This window comes from Podarcis melisellensis (assembly GCF_964234715.1).
Source record: "Podarcis melisellensis genome assembly, chromosome: 1".
NCBI classification, from domain to species: domain Eukaryota; kingdom Metazoa; phylum Chordata; class Lepidosauria; order Squamata; family Lacertidae; genus Podarcis; species Podarcis melisellensis.
The window spans coordinates 115838668-115856567 of NC_138528.1; the positions used below are offsets into that span (position 1 = coordinate 115838668).

At 45.9% G+C, this 17900-nt stretch overlaps 1 protein-coding gene and 1 long non-coding RNA gene across 4 annotated transcripts in view; one reads left to right on the top strand and one right to left on the bottom strand.

Annotated features, from left to right (window-relative positions):
• Positions 1–8306, bottom strand: part of ITGA6 (integrin subunit alpha 6) — a 62448-nt gene extending 54142 nt beyond the window's left edge. Inside the window, exon 1 of one of the 2 annotated variants that reach the window (XM_081910577.1) lies at positions 7840–8243. In XM_081910577.1, coding sequence (XP_081766703.1) covers positions 7840–7994 — 155 coding nt within the window. In that variant the 5' untranslated portion in view covers positions 7995–8243. Of the gene's footprint in view, positions 1–7839 lie in introns of both variants that reach the window. The other variant, XM_081910576.1, reaches the window with a different exon arrangement.
• Positions 7844–16464, top strand: LOC309363388. Of its 2 annotated transcripts, none has more exons than XR_014165317.1 (4): positions 7844–7976; positions 11635–11779; positions 13363–13507; positions 15999–16452. It is a non-coding gene; the product is annotated as an uncharacterized lncRNA (long non-coding RNA). The 2 variants fall into 2 exon arrangements; XR_014165318.1 differs by having other exon boundaries at positions 7874–7976; positions 9510–11779; positions 15999–16464.
• The last annotated feature ends 1436 nt before the right edge of the window (positions 16465–17900 follow it).

Below are 17900 nucleotides of genomic sequence, written 5' to 3' on the forward strand. Positions count from 1 at the left end.
GCATTGCCACACTTAGCAAGGAAAAGTATAGCTTTCAGGCCCAGTGTGGTGTCATGGTTAGAATGACTGCATTCGCACAATACATTTGAAGCAGTATGATACCACTTTAAACGGTCATGGCTTCCCCCAAAGAATTCTGGGAGTGGTAGTTTGTTACAGATGTTAAGAGTTGTGAGGAAACCTCTATTCCCCCCACAGAACTCCCTGTGAATAGGACCCAATTGTTAAACCACTCTGGAATTGCTGCGGTGTGTGTGGAATAGTGGTCTCCTAACAATTGTCATCACTCTTAACAACCAGTTTTTGGGCACTGGTGGAGGAACAGGGGTGCAGGCGGAGCGCATCCCCCAGCGGCACAATCCCAGTGGGGTGCCATTGCAGCTCCCCCCCGTGCGCAGGGTGCCACGCCCCTGTGGGCAGTGTGCCATGCTACCAGGACGTGCGCCAGCCACAACCTTGCCTGCTCTTCACCTGCCCCCAAAGCTTGAAGCTCCACCATTGCTTTTGGGGAAGCCAAGATTGTTAAAGGTAAAGGGACCCCTGACCACCAGGTCCAGTCGTGACCGACTCTGGGGTTGCGGCGCTCATCTCGCTTTATTGGCCGAGGGAGCCGGCGTAGACCTTCTGGGTCATGTGGCCAGCATGACTAAGCTACTTCTGGCGAACCAGAGCAGCACACGGAAACGCCGTTTACCTTCCCGCTGGAGTGGTACCTATTTATCTACTTAGACTTTGACGTGCTTTCGAACTGCTAGGTTGGCAGCAGCAGGGACCGAACAACAGGAGCTCACCCCGTCTTATACTGCTTCAAATGTATTGTGTGAATGTGACTGGTGCCACATTAGGGCTGAGAAAGCCTAGGTTCAAGCCCGCCCTCATCCACAAAGCTCGCCAGATCAACCTGGGTCAATCTACCTCTCAGGGTGGTTGCGATAATAAAATATGGGTGGCTCATTGGGAAGAACCATGGCTATACAAGGCCTTGGGTTTCTTGGAGGAAAGGTAAGATAAAGATGTAGTAAGAAACAAAAGCAAATGTGGCTTCCCAACTCCCTCCTTATCAACATAAGAGACAAGTATATATTTTTTTTTCTAAGTCCATGTGGACCTCACTTCACCTCACCTGATGCACATCCTGGGGTGATCTCACTATTCCAAAGAAAGTTTCACATGTTTTCAATATGGAAACGTTCCATTATTGAGTGAGCTACAATTGGACAGAGGGATAATTTGACATGCATTTAAGAACATATTTATCACAGCCTCCATTTTTTGCATTTCATTTCGCTTCCTTGTAATGTTTAGCCTTCCACAACTATGGGTGTATAAATATCCCTGCCAACTTAAGATAGCACTTCTTCTATTTGAGGAAGTGAAAACATTCCTCTTCAACCAGGCCTTGGGCTGATTAACACTCGATGTCCTTTTAAATGTGTTGGTGGGAGGCAGGGATTATGGGCTTGGTTTGGTTTGTTCTTGTTTTTATTATGCATTTTGTATTTTTATGCCATGAACCTGCCCCGAGAACTTCGGATGAAGGGCAGTATACAAATTTTATTAGATATTTTTTCTGTGGTTGTCAGAACTATATGAATCTTGAAACCAGCTTGCATTAGGCAAATTAATGGAGGAAAAAAGACTAGAAGCTGCAATGGCTGCTATGCTCTACTCTTCACTGTCAGAGCCAGTGTGCCTCTGAATACCAGTTGCTCTTCAAGTTTTTTTGTTTGTTTAATAAAGTTGATATACCACTTGATTGTAAAAATAAAATAAAATCCTCAAGACAGTTAAAGTTGGAAGAGAACTCTCACACTCTAGGGCTGGGCAACATATTGATATATTGTCCAAAACTAATTTGAAGTCCATATCGTGATAGCGGTTTCATAACTTTTGACCTGGCAATATATTGCAAATCGCGATGTGTGTGTGTATACTATGCAACCGGAGAAGGAACTGGCAAACCACTCCAGTATTTTGCCAAGAAAACTCCATGGACATAAAAAAGGAGAAGCTTTGAGAAAAAGTGAGAGTTTCCAAAGTATGCTCTGGTTCATGGGGTCACAGAGAGTCGGACACAACAAAGACAACTAAACAACAAAATACTATGCAAAAATCACAAAGTGGGGAAGCCAGCCAGTGCCTCTACATTGCTCCATCCTTATTTCACACATCGCGATATATCACTATATAGCGATGTTTAGCTGGTGATATATTGTGACGTTGAAAAGCAGATTGCCCAACCCTATTGTGCTCACGTCTTGCTTTTAGGCTTCCCATAGGAACGGCCTCAGTCCAGTATACCTGAAGAAACGTCTACACCCCCATCGTTCAGCCCGGACCCTAAGGTCTAGCGCCAAGGGCCTTCTGGCGGTTCCTTCACTGAGGGAAGTGAGGTTACGGGGAACCAGACAGAGGCCTTCTCGGTAGTGGCGCCTGCCCTGTGGAATGCCCTCCTATCAGATGTCAAGGGAGCTGCCCAGGGTGGCTGGGGAAACCCAGCCAGAAGGGCAGGGTATGTGTATGTATAAATAATTTTTCTAAAAATATTATTATTATTATTATTATTATTATTATTATTATTATTATTATTATTATTATTATTATTACTATATAGGCATCTGGTTGGCTACCATGAGAATAGGATGCTGGACTAGTCACCTTTGGTTTGATCCAGGAGGGATCTTCAAGAGCCCCTGTAAATATATCTGATGTCCTTTGCCTGAGATCCATCAGCTTTCATTTTATAAACAGTAATACAGCCTTACGCCCCAGTCCTAAACATTTATTTAACTGGATATGACTTCCAAATAGGTGTGTTAAGGGCTGCAATCTTATATTAAATGTGTGTGTTTCTACACTCATAACTGGAGCCAAGCTTTTGTGAAGAACGCTTTTGATGCTATGTCTATTTCTACCCCTCAAAAAGTGAGAGAGCTCAACAAACAATGCACAGTCAAAAGGCAAGTTGATAAATGCTGGGTCGACGCCAGCAATGGCATACGGCAGCCATGCCCAAAGGAAGCACATGTTCGTACTTGTGGCAGCTCACCCGAGCCTTGAGGGCAAAGAAAAGGGAGTTCTCCTCTTCCGTTCTGCTCCTCCAGAACGAAAAGAAGCTAATGTTTAATAGGAGGTGCAGTTTAAATATTGTTAAGCCCATTGCAAACACAGTTTTTCTTCATTTTAGGCTCCCCATTCCAATATATGCATTATTTTATTTCACATAAAATATTCAAGAGTTGAATGAGAGTTGTTTCATCTCAGTTCCTCGAGAGAAACAAAGTTTTGCTGAAATGAAGTTGTCTAGCACAGTGTTGTCTAGCCCTGTTGCATTTGATGGGACTTATTCCCAAGAAATGTGAGCATAGGACTGCAAAATAAGAGAATGAAGTTGAAATCCTATGCCCACTTACCTGGGAATAAACCCCGTTGAGCTCAATGGGACTTACTTCTGGGTAGACATGCACAGGATCGGACTGCTGAGAACAGGAAATTTGTGGGTTGAATTTTAGCTGTGCCGTAAGCAACACTCTCAGCCTTAACTGTACATCTACACTTAGGATAATGCTGGGTGATCGTACAAGGTTGGTGTAAGGAATACAAGATAGCGTACGTAAAAAAAACGCCATTCTAAAGTGCTAAATCAGGTTTCCTCAACCTCCAGATGTTTTGAGACTACAATTCTCAGCATCCCTGACCACTGGTCCTGCTAGCTAAGGATCATGGGAGTTGTAGGCCAAAAACATCTGGAGGGCCGAGGCTGAGGAAGCCTGTGCTAAATGTATAAAAATGCTACACTTATGAAAACCTAGGATTATATGTAAATTATTGAATCAGATGATCTTTGGGGTTTGCAGACTGCCCTGCTCTGAAGCCCCCCCTCAAATGCCAAGCACAGCTCTCTGAAAGCATTGATCAGCTGACAACCAGAATTTTACAATCAGCAGGCTGCTATGCACAGGGCTCTGCAAACCGCATTTTGGCCCAGCAGTATCTTCACCTGCCCCACACCTGTCATCATACAGAATCACAGAAACCAAGGGCCATCTAGTACAACCCCCTCCAATTCATGTATCAAGTAAAAGACAAGTGGACATGGCTTCGCAAAACAAACTCGCAGGCCAAATATTTGGCCCACAGACCAGAGGTTTCCCACCAGTTATTAACATGTTCAGGTTAAGAGGAAATTCTGATCTCACCAATTATCTACAGATGGGCAAGCCACACAACACAGTTGCGTTGGTCTTAAAGGTGGCATCACTTCACCTGTTTACCATGCTCTTTTATCAGATTCTTCCCCAGCGCAAAATTGGTATTTAGGCTTGACCGAAAGTGTGTCCTTCAAAAAATATACCCAGATGGTCCCTGCACACAGCTTTCTCTTAGGCCAAATGTTCAAGCAATGATACAATTTAAACTACGAGTGTTTTCCGTTTTTCAACCTGCACCTAGAATCACAGAATTGTAGAGTTGGAAGGGACCACAAGGGTCATCTAGTCCAACCCGCTGCCATGCATGAAGCTTTTGCGCAAAGTGGGGCTCAAACCCCAAACCCTGCGCTTAGGAGTCTCATGCTCTACCCCTTTACAGGTGATTCATCTGCGGCATACCCTCCAACATTTCTCCAATAGGGGCATCCCATTCCATAATGATAATTTTACTATATATACCCCACACTTCTTACTGGGTTGCCCCAGCCACTCTGGGCAGCTTCCAACACCTATAAAAACACAACAAAGCATTAAACATTAAACAAACCTCCCTATGCAGGATTGCCTTCAGACAGCTTAATGGTCGGATAACTCCATACCCCACAACATTTCTCCAGTGAAAATAGGGACATCCTAAGGAAAAAGGGATCAAATCAGAAACAGGGGCAGCTTCTCTAAATCAGGGACGTCCCTGGAAAATAGGGGCACTTGGTAATAACTGAGTATTTCAATGCTTTTCAATAATATTGTGGATTCCTCTGCCCCACCCCCACTACGTCCATGGGCGCAGGAGATGGGCAGGAAAGGGGGAGGAAATGAAGTGACAGTCAACAACTCCAAATGTGATCAAATCCTTACCTAGTTTGGAATGAGGCATCGATTATTTTTATTTTTGGACTGCTCTTTTGTGAAAGCATGGTAGATCACAGGTGTTATGTGTACATGTAAACACATACCCATGAATCTCAGGTTTCCTGGCTTGGAGCAACACACACACACACACACACACACACGGCTGCTGTTTTGTGCAAATCTGGTAGATTGAGAAACTTGTATTTTTTTAATTAAAAAAAACCCACACACTAAAGGTGTGTGCTCACAGGTATACAGATACCAGTGTGCATACCCATAATGACATCCGGCAAGGCCAGCTCACCTAGGAAGTGGTGTGAAGTAACTGCCTTATTCAGCAGAAGCCCCCGAGGCAGCACCCTCAAGGGCGCCTCCTGCCATGCCCACACCTTTGCCAGAGAAGTGGTGTCAGGATAGGGGCTCATTTCCTGCGAGATTTTATCAAAGACTTGCAAGATGTCGAAGAGAGCAAAATATCTCATGTGGGTGAGATCTTGCAAGCTCTTTCAGGGTATCAGCGCCTAGGCCAGCACTGCAGTGCTGGTACAGCCACATTGCCACTGGCAGGTGGTACAGTGGTGGTGAGTGCCCCACGGGTGGTGGTGGTGTGGTTTGGCAGAGCAGGGTGGCACTTCCACAGCCCAGGTGGGGCTTGCTAGCTAGGGGAGGAGGTGTGTGATTCATCAGCTGGAGTAGAATCAGAACAGGTGAGGGTCACATGCCTTGTCAAGCCCAGAAGGTATAGCAGGAAAGGCATCCTGGCCAGGCCTACATCCTCATGAGATTTGGGTGAGATCTTGCAAGTTCTTTCAGGGAATCAGCACCAATGCCAACACTGCTTCTCCACAAGGTGACACAGCTGGTGGCCTTGGTGGTGGTGGCTCCCATACCCTCCTACATTTATCCAATGAAAGTAGGGACGTCCCATTCCATAATGATAATTTTACTATTTATACCCCACACATCTTACTAGGTTGCCCCAGCCACTCTGGGCAGCTTTCAACATCTATAAAAACATAATAAAACATTTTTTAAAAAAGCTTCCCTATCCAGGATTGTCTTCAGACGGTTCAGGGGTCTGAAAACTCCATCCCCTCCAACATTTCTCCAATGAAAATAGGGACAGACTAAGGAAAAGTGGGACATTCCAGGATCAAGTCAGAAGCAGCTTCTCTAAATCAGGGACGTCCTTGGAGAATAGGGACCCTTGGAGAGTCTGCTGCAGCAATCTGCAGATAATCATGTTTAGTCACATGAACTTAAGGCAATTTCTGAAGATTAAATCTCTGTGTTAACAGCGAGAAGGCCAGACTGTGGTTGTGCTTGTTTTTCTGAACCAGGTGGCAACCCAATTTAAAAGCCTCTCCCTCATTTAAGCGGCTTGTTTACTACATCCGTCCGCAAGAAGAGTTAAGGAAAAGTTGGGGGCAAGCATATCTTGTGATTGTCATGAGAGAGATGTATCTCAGCTGTGTGTTGGCATGACTGGGCAAAGCTTACACACCCACAAAAACCCCAAAGGATTCTTTCCTCTTCTTCTTCAAAAAATGGCACCGTTCAAATGCTGTTCAAACCGGGCATCCTGCCTTTTTCAACGTGCTTTCCTGAAGGGGAGCATATAAACACTTGCTTATTTTAGCACCGCCCTTCGGCGTTGCTGCTCAACCGACCTGAAAAGTTTGCATTCCCTGAGGGGGAAGGTCCTTTTGTTGCCCTACACCCCCGTCGGCATTCTTTGTTAGCAGGGATCAGGAATGCGCAAACACACTGGGGCAGGTTTTGTTTTGTTCCAAACCAAGCCTTTCCCGAGAATCTCGTTTGGCTTAATGGATCCCCAACTCTAGTTCTCCCTCAGGTAGTGGCTCCCGGAGCAACAACCCGGATCAGCCACTTTTTTTTTCCAAAACACCCAGTTCCCTTCCGACATTTTGATCCGTCCCATCCGTCCGTCGCGTTTTCTGCAGCAATTCTTGATTTCCCCCCTATCATAACACAGCCCGCCATAACAGGTGGTTGGTGGGTCCTTCGATCCCCATTTTGGGTTTTAGCCAAAAATAACACACACACACACACCCATGCACAAAATAACTCCATGCAAATCCGCGATCGGGGGTCGGTTGGGGAGAGGGAGGCATTTCCCACACACACACACACCGGCGGAAGTTGGTGTCCTTGGGAGCCTCACCCTGCCTGCTGGCTCCACACCTCCATCCCCCTGGTGGAGAAATCGCAAGGCGGGCACAGGCGGAGAACAAACTTCCGAATAAGCAGCGCCTCCGGCTCCGCTTCCCCAAAGCTGAGCGGATCCTGTCCAGCCCGGGGTTCCATCCCCGACAGGACCCCAAGGAGTGGGGGAAAGCACAGAATCGCGCCTCGCAGCGACGGATCCTTTGATCCAAGCGAGTGCGCCGCTTCGCATGGCAGCCTGTGCGCGCGCGAGTGGGGTTACTTCTGCCCGATCGCACCTGCGGGCCTTGCGCGCGCCGCGAGGGCGCAACACCTTTGCATCCTCCCCCGCAAAAGAAGCAAACAACTTAATTCGACTTCGGAATCTGGCGATCAGCGCTTCAGCCCAGCTAAGAGCTCTGCCCAAGACAGAGGAGCTGCATTAAGGCTTCTCGGAAGCCAGAAACTGTTCCAGTCCAGTACGCGGCGCATCTAGGACTAGGCAAGCCGAGGGATCCCGCCCCCCCCCCAATTTACTAGCCCCCTTCCAAAAAACCCAGCCGGGATCAAGATGCAGGCAACTTCTTTTCCCCACCACGGACCCACTTACAGCCTCTTGTCCTCGGGCTGCAGCTGCCGGTGCATCGCCAAGGAGAAGCCGAAGAGGCTTCCGGAGTCCCCGCTCCACATGACCACGTTGCCCGTGTCCAGGTTGAAGGCGAGGACGAGCCCCGGCAGGAGGGACAGGTAGAGAAGCGGCGGCATGGGGCCGGGAGGGTGCGCCACGCGCGGCTGCAAATCCCAAGGAAGGGCTTGTCGCTGGATGGAGGGCGAGCAGGAAAATCCAGGCTGGCGGGGCGCGCTCCTCGCCCGGTTTGGCTGCCCGCCTCGCTGCCACTCCGTGAATGAGCTCGTTGTTCTCTCCGGAGACTCGCTCGGGCTTTGCACCAAGTGACGAACAACAAGCGCGGAGCCCCGCCCCGTCTCTCCCCGAGCGCGCACGGCTGCCTTGCCGCGCTCTGCCCTGCCCTGCCCAGCCCAGCCCGGCCTGCCGGAACTCCGCTTTGCCTGTTGCCCAGAAAATCTGAGTCAAGGCGGCTGGAATCATTCGGGCTGACCGCTCTCCAGGAACAGATTGGGGCGTGTTCATAAGAAGCGCAGAGTTGGCACGGATCTCGAGGGTCATGTAGTCCAAACCCCCTGCTGCAATGCAGGAATTCTGCCCACAGGACTCGAACCGCCAACTTTCTGGTTAACAGCCAGAGACTCACTGTTCTCCAATGTTAGAATGCGGTCCAGCTTCACTGCTGTTAATGTGCTGTTGTTATTATTATTATTATTGTTATTATTTATTAAATTTATATATACCACCATTCTTCCTTATGTGAGATCCCGCCCACCCCCAAACCAGAGATGACAACTTTCTGGAACAGATGGTGGACCCCAGATTGGCTTTCTGCCAAAATCTTTTCCAAGCTAAACATACCCAGCTCCTTCAACAGTTCCTCATAAGGCTTGGTTTCCAGACCCTTGATCATCTTGGTTGCCCTCCTCTGCACAGGTTCCAGCTTGTCAACATCCTTCCTAAATTGGGGTGCCCAGAATTGGACACAGTATTCCAGGTGTGGTCTGACAAGGAAGAATAGAGTGGTCTAGGACGATGCAGTTAGTCCTGCGAGCCCCAACTTGTAGTGGCTATTTATCTATTCATATCCCACACCTACAAGGAGCTCAAGGCAATGAAACTTCCCCCTCGCCCACAGACATTTTATTCTCATAAGGACCCTGTCAGCTCAGTAGAGAGAAAGCATAGCAAATAGCCCAAGACCTCTTAGTGACCTTCATGGGTAGGTAGGTTGGTATTTGAACATGAATTTCAGCACACCAAGATTCCCGTGCCTACAACACACCGGCTGTCTGCGAAAGCTAAACCATAATAATATGTCCTCGTGAAGGAGCTCCTTTCTGGCCTTGCACACATTCCATGCTCCTGTGCCAAGCAAAAAATTCTAAACCAATGTGAAACTGAGTGGCTCCATTCTTCCTTGCTGCAGACGGTGTTCTGCTGGCATTTCCTGCGGCAAACAACTGAGGTGTGTGAATGACGGGCACATGCCCTTACACACCTATGTGCGCATGCACCTGGGAGCCTTGACTGGGCAGCGCCTGCGTGACATGAGTGCATAAATGTTTTAAGGTCCTGTGGTTCATGTGTCGGACGGACGAGCTCACTATCTGGCAACCTAGGACCACCTGACCCTGCAATTGTGTTTGGTTCAGGTGTTGCCCTGGTGCCTCCGTAAACAACCACCTGAAGTACAAATGACAAGACACATCCTCCCCACAGCTCTCTGGTTATATGTGCACTTAAGGCCGACTCCATTGCAATTGGTATATTTGCCGGAGGACAGGTTGGTGTGTTCTACCCACAGCAAATACCTTTGCCACATCTGATGTGGAGCTGCTCAACTTCCTAGGTATCTCTCTGCTTCTTTACTTTTGCTTGCTTCCACCACAAAAAAAGCTTTCCTGGTATCAGCAAAAAAATTTGTAACATATCAGCTGTTCAGGGGAAGCCAGCTAGATTTCACTCAGTTTCCTATGTTCCTAATTATCAATAGGAAATAAAGACTTACAGATTGATTAGAGCTAAGGCTGGAAAGTTGTGGTTGCCTGGTTGTAATGTGGTTGGTAGGTTGGTTGGTTTTTCCAAAACAGTATGTTGTATGGAATATTAATGTGTTCTATGATTCCCCCTTTCTTCCCAGGGCATACAGTCGTACCTTAGATCCTGATCCCGAATGCCTTGCGAGTTGTTGAACGTTTTGGTTCCCGAACACCGGAAACCTGGAAGTGACTGTTCCGGTTTGCAAACGTTCTTTGGAACCCGAACGTCCGACGGGGCTTCCGCTGCTTCCAATTGGCTGCAGCAGCTTCCTGCAGCCAATCGGAACCCACGCTTTGGTTTCCAAACGTTTTGGAAGTCAAACAGACTTCTGGAATGGTTTCCGTTCGATTTCCAAGGTACCACTGTAATTTATTTCTGTATATATTTTTCAATGTAAATTGCTAGAAAACCCTTTGGGTGGAAAGTGACTAAATAATAATAATAATAATAACTATTATTATTATTATTATTATTATTTGTTTGTTTTTATTGTGAGCTGCTTTTGGGAAGAAGTGGCAGGATGCAGGGGTTGGTTGTTTTTAAAGTAATAAATATGTTTCTGTGGAAGTCATTGTTGCCAAGGATGGTCTCTCGGCAAGATGTAAGCTGTGAGTCTCTTCAGCTCACACGTGTCCTGCCATCGCTGGATTTTCAGCTGCCTGTTTATTAATGGCATGCTGGGACTCTGCCAAGCGCACTGCAAGATGTGGGCCTGCTGGGGTTCCATATTGAGCTGTAGCCCTGCCAGCAATGCTCTCCTCATCAATGTAACGATTCTTTGCCTAATGATAGGGTTGAAGCTGAAATGTTCATTTTTAAAGAGGGGGGGAAAGGTGGGTAGGGAGCTGGAGCCAAATGAGGCACTCCAATCTGCCTTCTGGATACACTTTAAGAATGGTCTCTTTCATCGCTAAAGTCTTCATCTGTCAGAGGGACACAAAAAAAGCACATTTGCACATGCATTTGGCCTGAAGTGTATAATTTTGTTGGTGTATGTTGAACACACAGCTGTGTATCTTTCAGGCAGCAGGTGAAACAAGTTCGTAAACCAAATATACGATTATTATTTTTTCTAACCTAGATTACAATCAATGCATTTTAGAATAAAACTCTGTTAAAAAAAAAACCGAATAGGTTTGTTCTGAATGTCAGTAATTGCAATCTGGCAGTCCAGGGTTTTAAGTACTATTCAAATCATGGGTAGGAGTCCTGTAGCCATCTTAGCGCAGTGGGATGTTTGGCTCCCACAGGAGGCAGCGATGGCGGCCGCCATCTTGGATTAGACAGATTCATGGAGGTAAAGGCTATCAATGGCTATGCTCTGCCTTCATGGTTGGAGGCTGTATGTTTCCATACCCTCCAACATTTCTCTGATGAAAATAGGGACATTCTGAACACCAGGTGCTAGAAATCATAGGAGGAGAGAGTATTCCCGTGCTTGGGTCATGTTTGTGGACTTCCCATAGCCATCTGGTTGGTTACTATGAGAATAGGATGCTGGTCTCGATGGACCACTGGCCTGATCCTGCAGCTCCTCCCTCCATAACGTTGAGCATCTTAGTAGCACATAATAGAAGATCATTGAAACAAAGTGTGCGTCTTAGGTCTTCATTCGGCACTGTATGTCGGTGCTTGCTTCATGCTAGCATAAAGCGGACCATGTCAGGCCGCAGTAAAAATGTTTGTTTTTAAAGTGTGCTAAGCTCCGTTCATTTCTTTCTCTGCCTTGCACGCAAGCTGCAAAAGGAACAGCGCACTGACAACTGGACTCGTCTCCTTCCAAAGTAGAACCGCCAAAGGACTGAGTCAGCAGCACAGAGAGGTTTTTTTGGTAAACGAAGGCCTGAGCTATTTGCCCTGGACAATGGCTTCATTTCCCCATGTAAGCAAAACCTCTGCATAGTTGCCGTTAGTTACCAGAATGCAAAGAGGTCTGTTAGCAGTCGTGTTACACGAGACGAGAGTCTGGGAGATAATAAATCGCCCCTGTTAAGCGTCGCTCAGGGTCTACATTTCAGCACAGGACTGTTAGAAACCACTGACAATACCAATACATATTTGGATTTAAGTACTCAGATACCTCCTATGTGAACCTCTCGGTGCTTCCATGTCTACAGTACGTAGATTATTTTGTGGAAGTGGGTTTCGTTTTGGGGGGCCCTTTGAGAGCCTCGGTAGAAAATACTGCGGTATTAGACAGCACAGTAAGTGCAAGCTGAAAATCTCTAGGTCAGTGTTTCCCAACTTTGCGTCTCCAGCTGTTTTTGGACTACAACTCCCATCATTCCTAGCTATCAGGGCCAGTGGTCAGGGATGATGGGAGTTATAGTCCAAAAACAGCTGAAGACCCAAGGTTGGAAAACACTGCTCCAGGTTGTTTCTATGCTTGTTCAAGCTTAGGAGAATTTCATGGTGCTATAGATACTTTTAGTTACCTTGATGGAGTAACATCTAGGATGTGGGGTTAGAGTTACAGAAATGCAGAAATGGACTATGTGGCTTGGGGTGGGGGCTGTAGCTCGTTGGGAAAGCACTTGGTTTTCATTCAGATGGTAGCAGGTTCACCCCCCCCCCCCCAGCTAGGGATTGGACTGGGAAAGTCATCTTGTCCCCCAAAGTCAACTTTGGAGAACCAGGCCTTTAAGAAGCATGAAGGCTCTTCAGTCAAAACGCCAACACTCACCCACAGCCACGACACTTCAGGCAAAACCGTAGCATATATCAATTCAGAGTAAATCAAGACTCTCTAAACTCGTGACAAATTGAAAGGAAGTGAGAGAGACAGTGTGGCACTGCATGCATATAGGGGCAGTGAGGGAGAATGGGTGGAGCAGTTTAAGGGAGCAGAAGTCCTTTTGTTCGCTGAAGGTAGTAGATCTGGAAGGGCACACGTCGCAAGCAGGGATCTGAAGAGAAATAAGGGTCAGAAGACGAGGCAAGGTCATATTAAAGTGAGGACAAGGAGTTTGGGCTAGAGACAGGAAGCCTGTGAGGGGATCTGATAACATTCAGCCACAATGAGTACATCAGCACCATTTCAACATTGACAAAGTAGCTCTGATTGCTCCCACACATTACATGTCGGACAATTAGATTTTGCCACTTTGTGTGTTTAATTAGGAGCTGCTGCAACCATTCTCGCATCTTGATGAGTGTACCTGCATGACAGACATGTGTCCAAACACATATATCTATATGCCTAGCACGGTTAATTTAAAAACACCAACCTCTAAGCAGTTTACAATACATACAAAATAAATATAAAATCTTAACGATATGCAGATAGAAATCAACAGATGTTGAAAACAAGTAGGCATAATAAAATGATCAGATACAAATAGATATAATAAAATTATCTGTCTGCCTGTCCAGACATTTTTTTTTCTTTTTAAAGGCTGGCATTGAAAACAGTACAATCGGGGTGCTTGCCTAGTATTTATTTATTTGTGTTATTTACATTTTCAGGTGTATACTTCAAATAATCTAAAGTGAGAAGTGGCTGTTGAGTGAAAACAGAAAAAGTACTGTTTGATGTTCACTCATTCACTTATACCTTACCACAAACATTGCTTGTTTTGGTGAAACACATGCAAACAAAGAATCGGGGTAAGTACATTTGCTTTCAGTGCTTTCTATCGGTTTATGTTTTCCACCTTAACCTTTGTTTGCCTATTATCTACCCAGTTATTTCTAACTATAACTTTTAAGGCCAAAGGGGTTTTCCATTTATGCTTAACATTTCTTCACTAAAAGCAGTTTTACTCCAGCCAATGGATCTACAGTACATAAAAGGTTTCGCTTACCTAACTCTTTGCAGAGTTGGGGCCTAGTTACAGGGCGTTTTTAAACAGCCATTGTATCGAAATGCTGGCTTTTTTCTTATTTCTCTCCTTTATAATGTGCTTATTTCCACTCTCGCCCCCTGCCAAGCAAAGCCCATTCACTATTTCATGCCAGAAACTTTTTTTAAGGGAATAAAACTTTGCCAGATAAAGAGACATGCCAGATGGGAAGTGGATGAGTGTGGGGTGGTTTTTTTTGGGGGGAAGGGTTTAAAATTAGCCTCCAGCCAGTCCTGAATGAAAGGAGGAAAAGGCTAAAGGAATAAACGTACACACACACACACTCACACACTTTGTAAGGAAGCCCCCGCCATCCCATTCCTCTGCGGAGCTCCAGTTTCGCTCTTCAAAATGCTTGATTGCATTATGCTGTTGTGAACAGACAAGCTTAGCAAGTGAACAGTAAATCTAATCAGTTTGGCATAAGGGGTTTCATGGGATCAGGGCAGACAATAGGAATAGTTGTGCGAGCTTCGCTGACTTCAAGTGATTCACTAGTTTATCCATTAGAGCCAAAGTCGTAACAAAGCAACCATTAATTACTGATGTGCAGGACTCACCAATCATGGGCGGGGGTTGGGTGACCCATTCACGACAATTCGGGAAAGCCATTGTCTTAAGAGAAGCAATTAATACACGATGGTTTGTAGTGGTTCTAGTCTTTCACTGCTCATCCATAATTCTCTTCCCTAAGCTTTTACTCTAATGGCCTTTTTGACAAAACCTAGAAAACTGTTACTGGAATATAGAACTAATCCTCATAGTTTTGGAACAAACCTTAACAGAAAGCAAGTTCTAAGTTATCTTCAGTTCTTATGTTAATAATTCCCAGAGGAACTCCACGCTCCCCCTGTAAGTCCCAGCGCTCAAACTCTGAGTGTTAAAAATAATATTTTTGTTACAAGTAATTACTGGTTTGAACAGACTCTCTTAGTCTTCTTTTCAGTCTTCTCAGAATCTTGGGCACATCATAGAGTTTCCCCCAAAAATAGATCAACAGTCCATCGTTGATATACAATTCAGCTTGATTATTTAACGGCATGGGTGACCTGTGAACCTCTAGAAGCTATTTGATGGTGGCTCTCATCATCCCTGACCATTAGTCATGCTAGCCAAAGTTGATGGCAGTTGGAGAACCCTGGGAAGTTCCAGGGTAAAATGAACACAATGGAAACCACTCCCAAATTATCCCAGGCTACATAACATACCATACGTTTAAAGCACATTTCCTCCCAGAATCCTGGGAACTTTAGTTTACCCCTCAGAGAGCTACAGTTCCCTTAACAAACTACAGTTTCCAGGATTCTTTGCGGGGAAGTCGTGTGCTTTAAATGTATGTCCTAAATGTTTACATCCAAGTATCTGGATCAGGAAATAAGGGTACCGTATTTTTTGCTCTATAAGACTCACTTTTTCCCTCCTAAAAAGTAAGGGGAAATGTGTGTGCGTCTTATGGAGCGAATGCAGGCTGCCCAGCTATCCCAGAAGACTGAACAGCAAGAGGGATTGCTGCTTTCACTGCGCAGCGATCCCTCTTGCTGTTCCGGCTTCTGAGATTCAGAATTTTCTTTTTCTTCTTGTTTTCCTCCTCCAAAAACTAGGTGCGTCTTGTGGTCTGGTGCGTCTTATAGAGCGAGAAATACGGTAAGTCCTGTTGGTTCATTTCTCCGTTCGATAGGTGTAAATGCAGAACTCTTGAAAAAACACCCTTGCACAGATCGATGTCATGCTCACTTTCAGATAAGGATAGAAACAAACACAAGTTGGTTGCTTTCACGATTTATTCAGTCAGTGAATTTTGGTGAAATGTCTGCAGGAGGTTTCCTTCCTGCTGGAAGACATTTCTTCATCATGACTGCAGCGAGCCAACACCTAAATATTTTGATGTGCTCTGTCTCCACATGCCAGAGATGGAGAAGATTCATACCCTCAGGTGGCTTTTACAGGAGGTATTTACACTGCTGCTTCTGGGTGTCTATAATCCAGTCCTGTAGTGGGTGGAAGATAACATCACAGGAGTTAAGCAATAATGTCTCTAATGAATCAAATAGTGTCATGAACCAGCAGCCTTTTAATATCAAACAGATTAACTTTCACTGAGTCACAGCCAGCCAGATCTGCAAACCACACGGAGTCAGCACATTTGGGCTAATACAGGTTAAGGCCAAAACCACACATTCGTTTTCAAATGCTTTAATGATCACTCCGGAATCTGTGTCACTTAATGGCCTGACAAGGCATGCGTTTCCTGCTTTACAGTCGCTGTGTTCCTCCAACTTGTGCAGAAGACCTTCAGCCAAATTGCTGGCCCACACCCTGACTTGGAGGAGATGCGGTTGCTGACAATCTAACCCACTTGAATTCTTCATTGCCTGCCATGCTACATCACCAATTATTTGACTATCTTCCCAACCCTGGTCTCCATGAAACTGACAGTTGTGGGTGGGGGGGAGTGAAATCCTTGTAAATACCACAAAAACCTCTCTTTGATCTTAAATGAATGTTTTAATTGAAATATTGAGAGGGACACAACCCAGTTGTGCTCCAGGAAGATACCTCTGTACAGGAAGGGGGGAATGTTTCTTTTTCTTCCTTCTATCCATGAGCAACAACCTAGGCAGGCCAGTTGCATCAGAAGCGCTCCAGTAAGCTGCCACTACCCTCCTTTAGGTTTCTTCTACTCCCAGATGGGAGCAAATTCTGGGAGAAGCGATGGGTGCAGGGTGGGGGATAGAATACCCCTCCCTCCCAGCTGCTAGTGCTCCCACTTAAGTGCTTCCGTCACCACATTCCTGTTGTTGTTGCCCGTGCATCATTGCGGCCATCTGGGAACACAGCTCTTTCCAGTCTTTCCAGTCCAAGTCTTAAGACTGTATCTACTAAGGCAATTTCACCTGTTTAAGCCACAGCTGTGGAACTTACGGTACTCCAGATGTTGCTAGACTACAGCTCTTCTCCTACTATTGTATGTGTCGGGGTTGCCAAATGATGAAGGGAATTTGGTTTGGGGTATTGAAGGAAATAGAAATCGAAACTGTTAGGATAACAAAATCCAGTGTTGTTTTTTCACATATATGAAGAGACAGGGCTGAGGGAGAAAACACACAGCAACACAGGGATGTCAGTGGAGAGAAACTCTTGATCAGAGGTCGGCAACCTATGGTCCATGGGCCACAAGTGGCCCACGGGGGTCATTTAACCAACCCACGAGCCACCCCCGAACCGAGCCATCTGTTCGGTGAGTCCCCACGCACTGCACTAAACTGGTGCAGCGCGGCATGGGGACTCGCTTCTGCGGCACTGAAAATCACGTCTGTGCAGACGCTGAAAATTGCATCTGTGCAAACCCCAGAAATCTTGGGCGTACATGCTTATGCGCGTGCGCGATCCAGCCCACAGAGGGATCTTTGCTGGAGTGAAAAGGCCCAGGCGAGGTAAACCTTGCCAACCCCTGCTCTTGATAAAAGACTGTGGCTGGAATAAGTACTCCTTTTCCTTCTTAAGAAGTGGAGATTTGCAGATGAACCTGTCTGGAGGCGCATGCTAAATGGTCCTTCAGTGAGGAAGCAATGGTTTGGCTTGCATTTCGGAGCATCTTTTCGTCTTCTTCTTATTGTACTGTTCTTGCAGTTTCTAGGAAATCTATAAAATCTTTTACCAAAAAAGGAAAGCGGGGGGAAATGTTGTTGTTGTTACGAATAATTATGCTAATAGGTTTCAATCGAAAACTGAGTGACTAATTTATAGACCACCTGCTTAAATGGAAATCCACTTAGCTAATTCAAGCATTTGGCGGCCATCCAACCAGGTAACTTGAAACCTTATGGGAGCAATTCATCAGGCGCTATAGTGGCTTTGCAGACTTCATTAGTTTCAGCAGAGCTTGTCCAAAGTTCGTTATTAGGAAGAGAAGTTTGAAGGGGCAGTTTCTAGATAGTCTCCCACTTCTTGTAAGGATCCTTTCAATTATGAACCACATATCTAATGGGAATGGATTAAAGGCGTAGCAAAGATTAAGCTTTTAGATAATTTGAGTTGGCTCATTGATATGAAGACGTCATTCCATTGTTAGTCCCACACTCAGTAATTGCCTAACGCTGAACATCATTCAACATACTGGAGAGCAGCTCTGCTTGCCATCAATGCTGCTCTGATAGATCG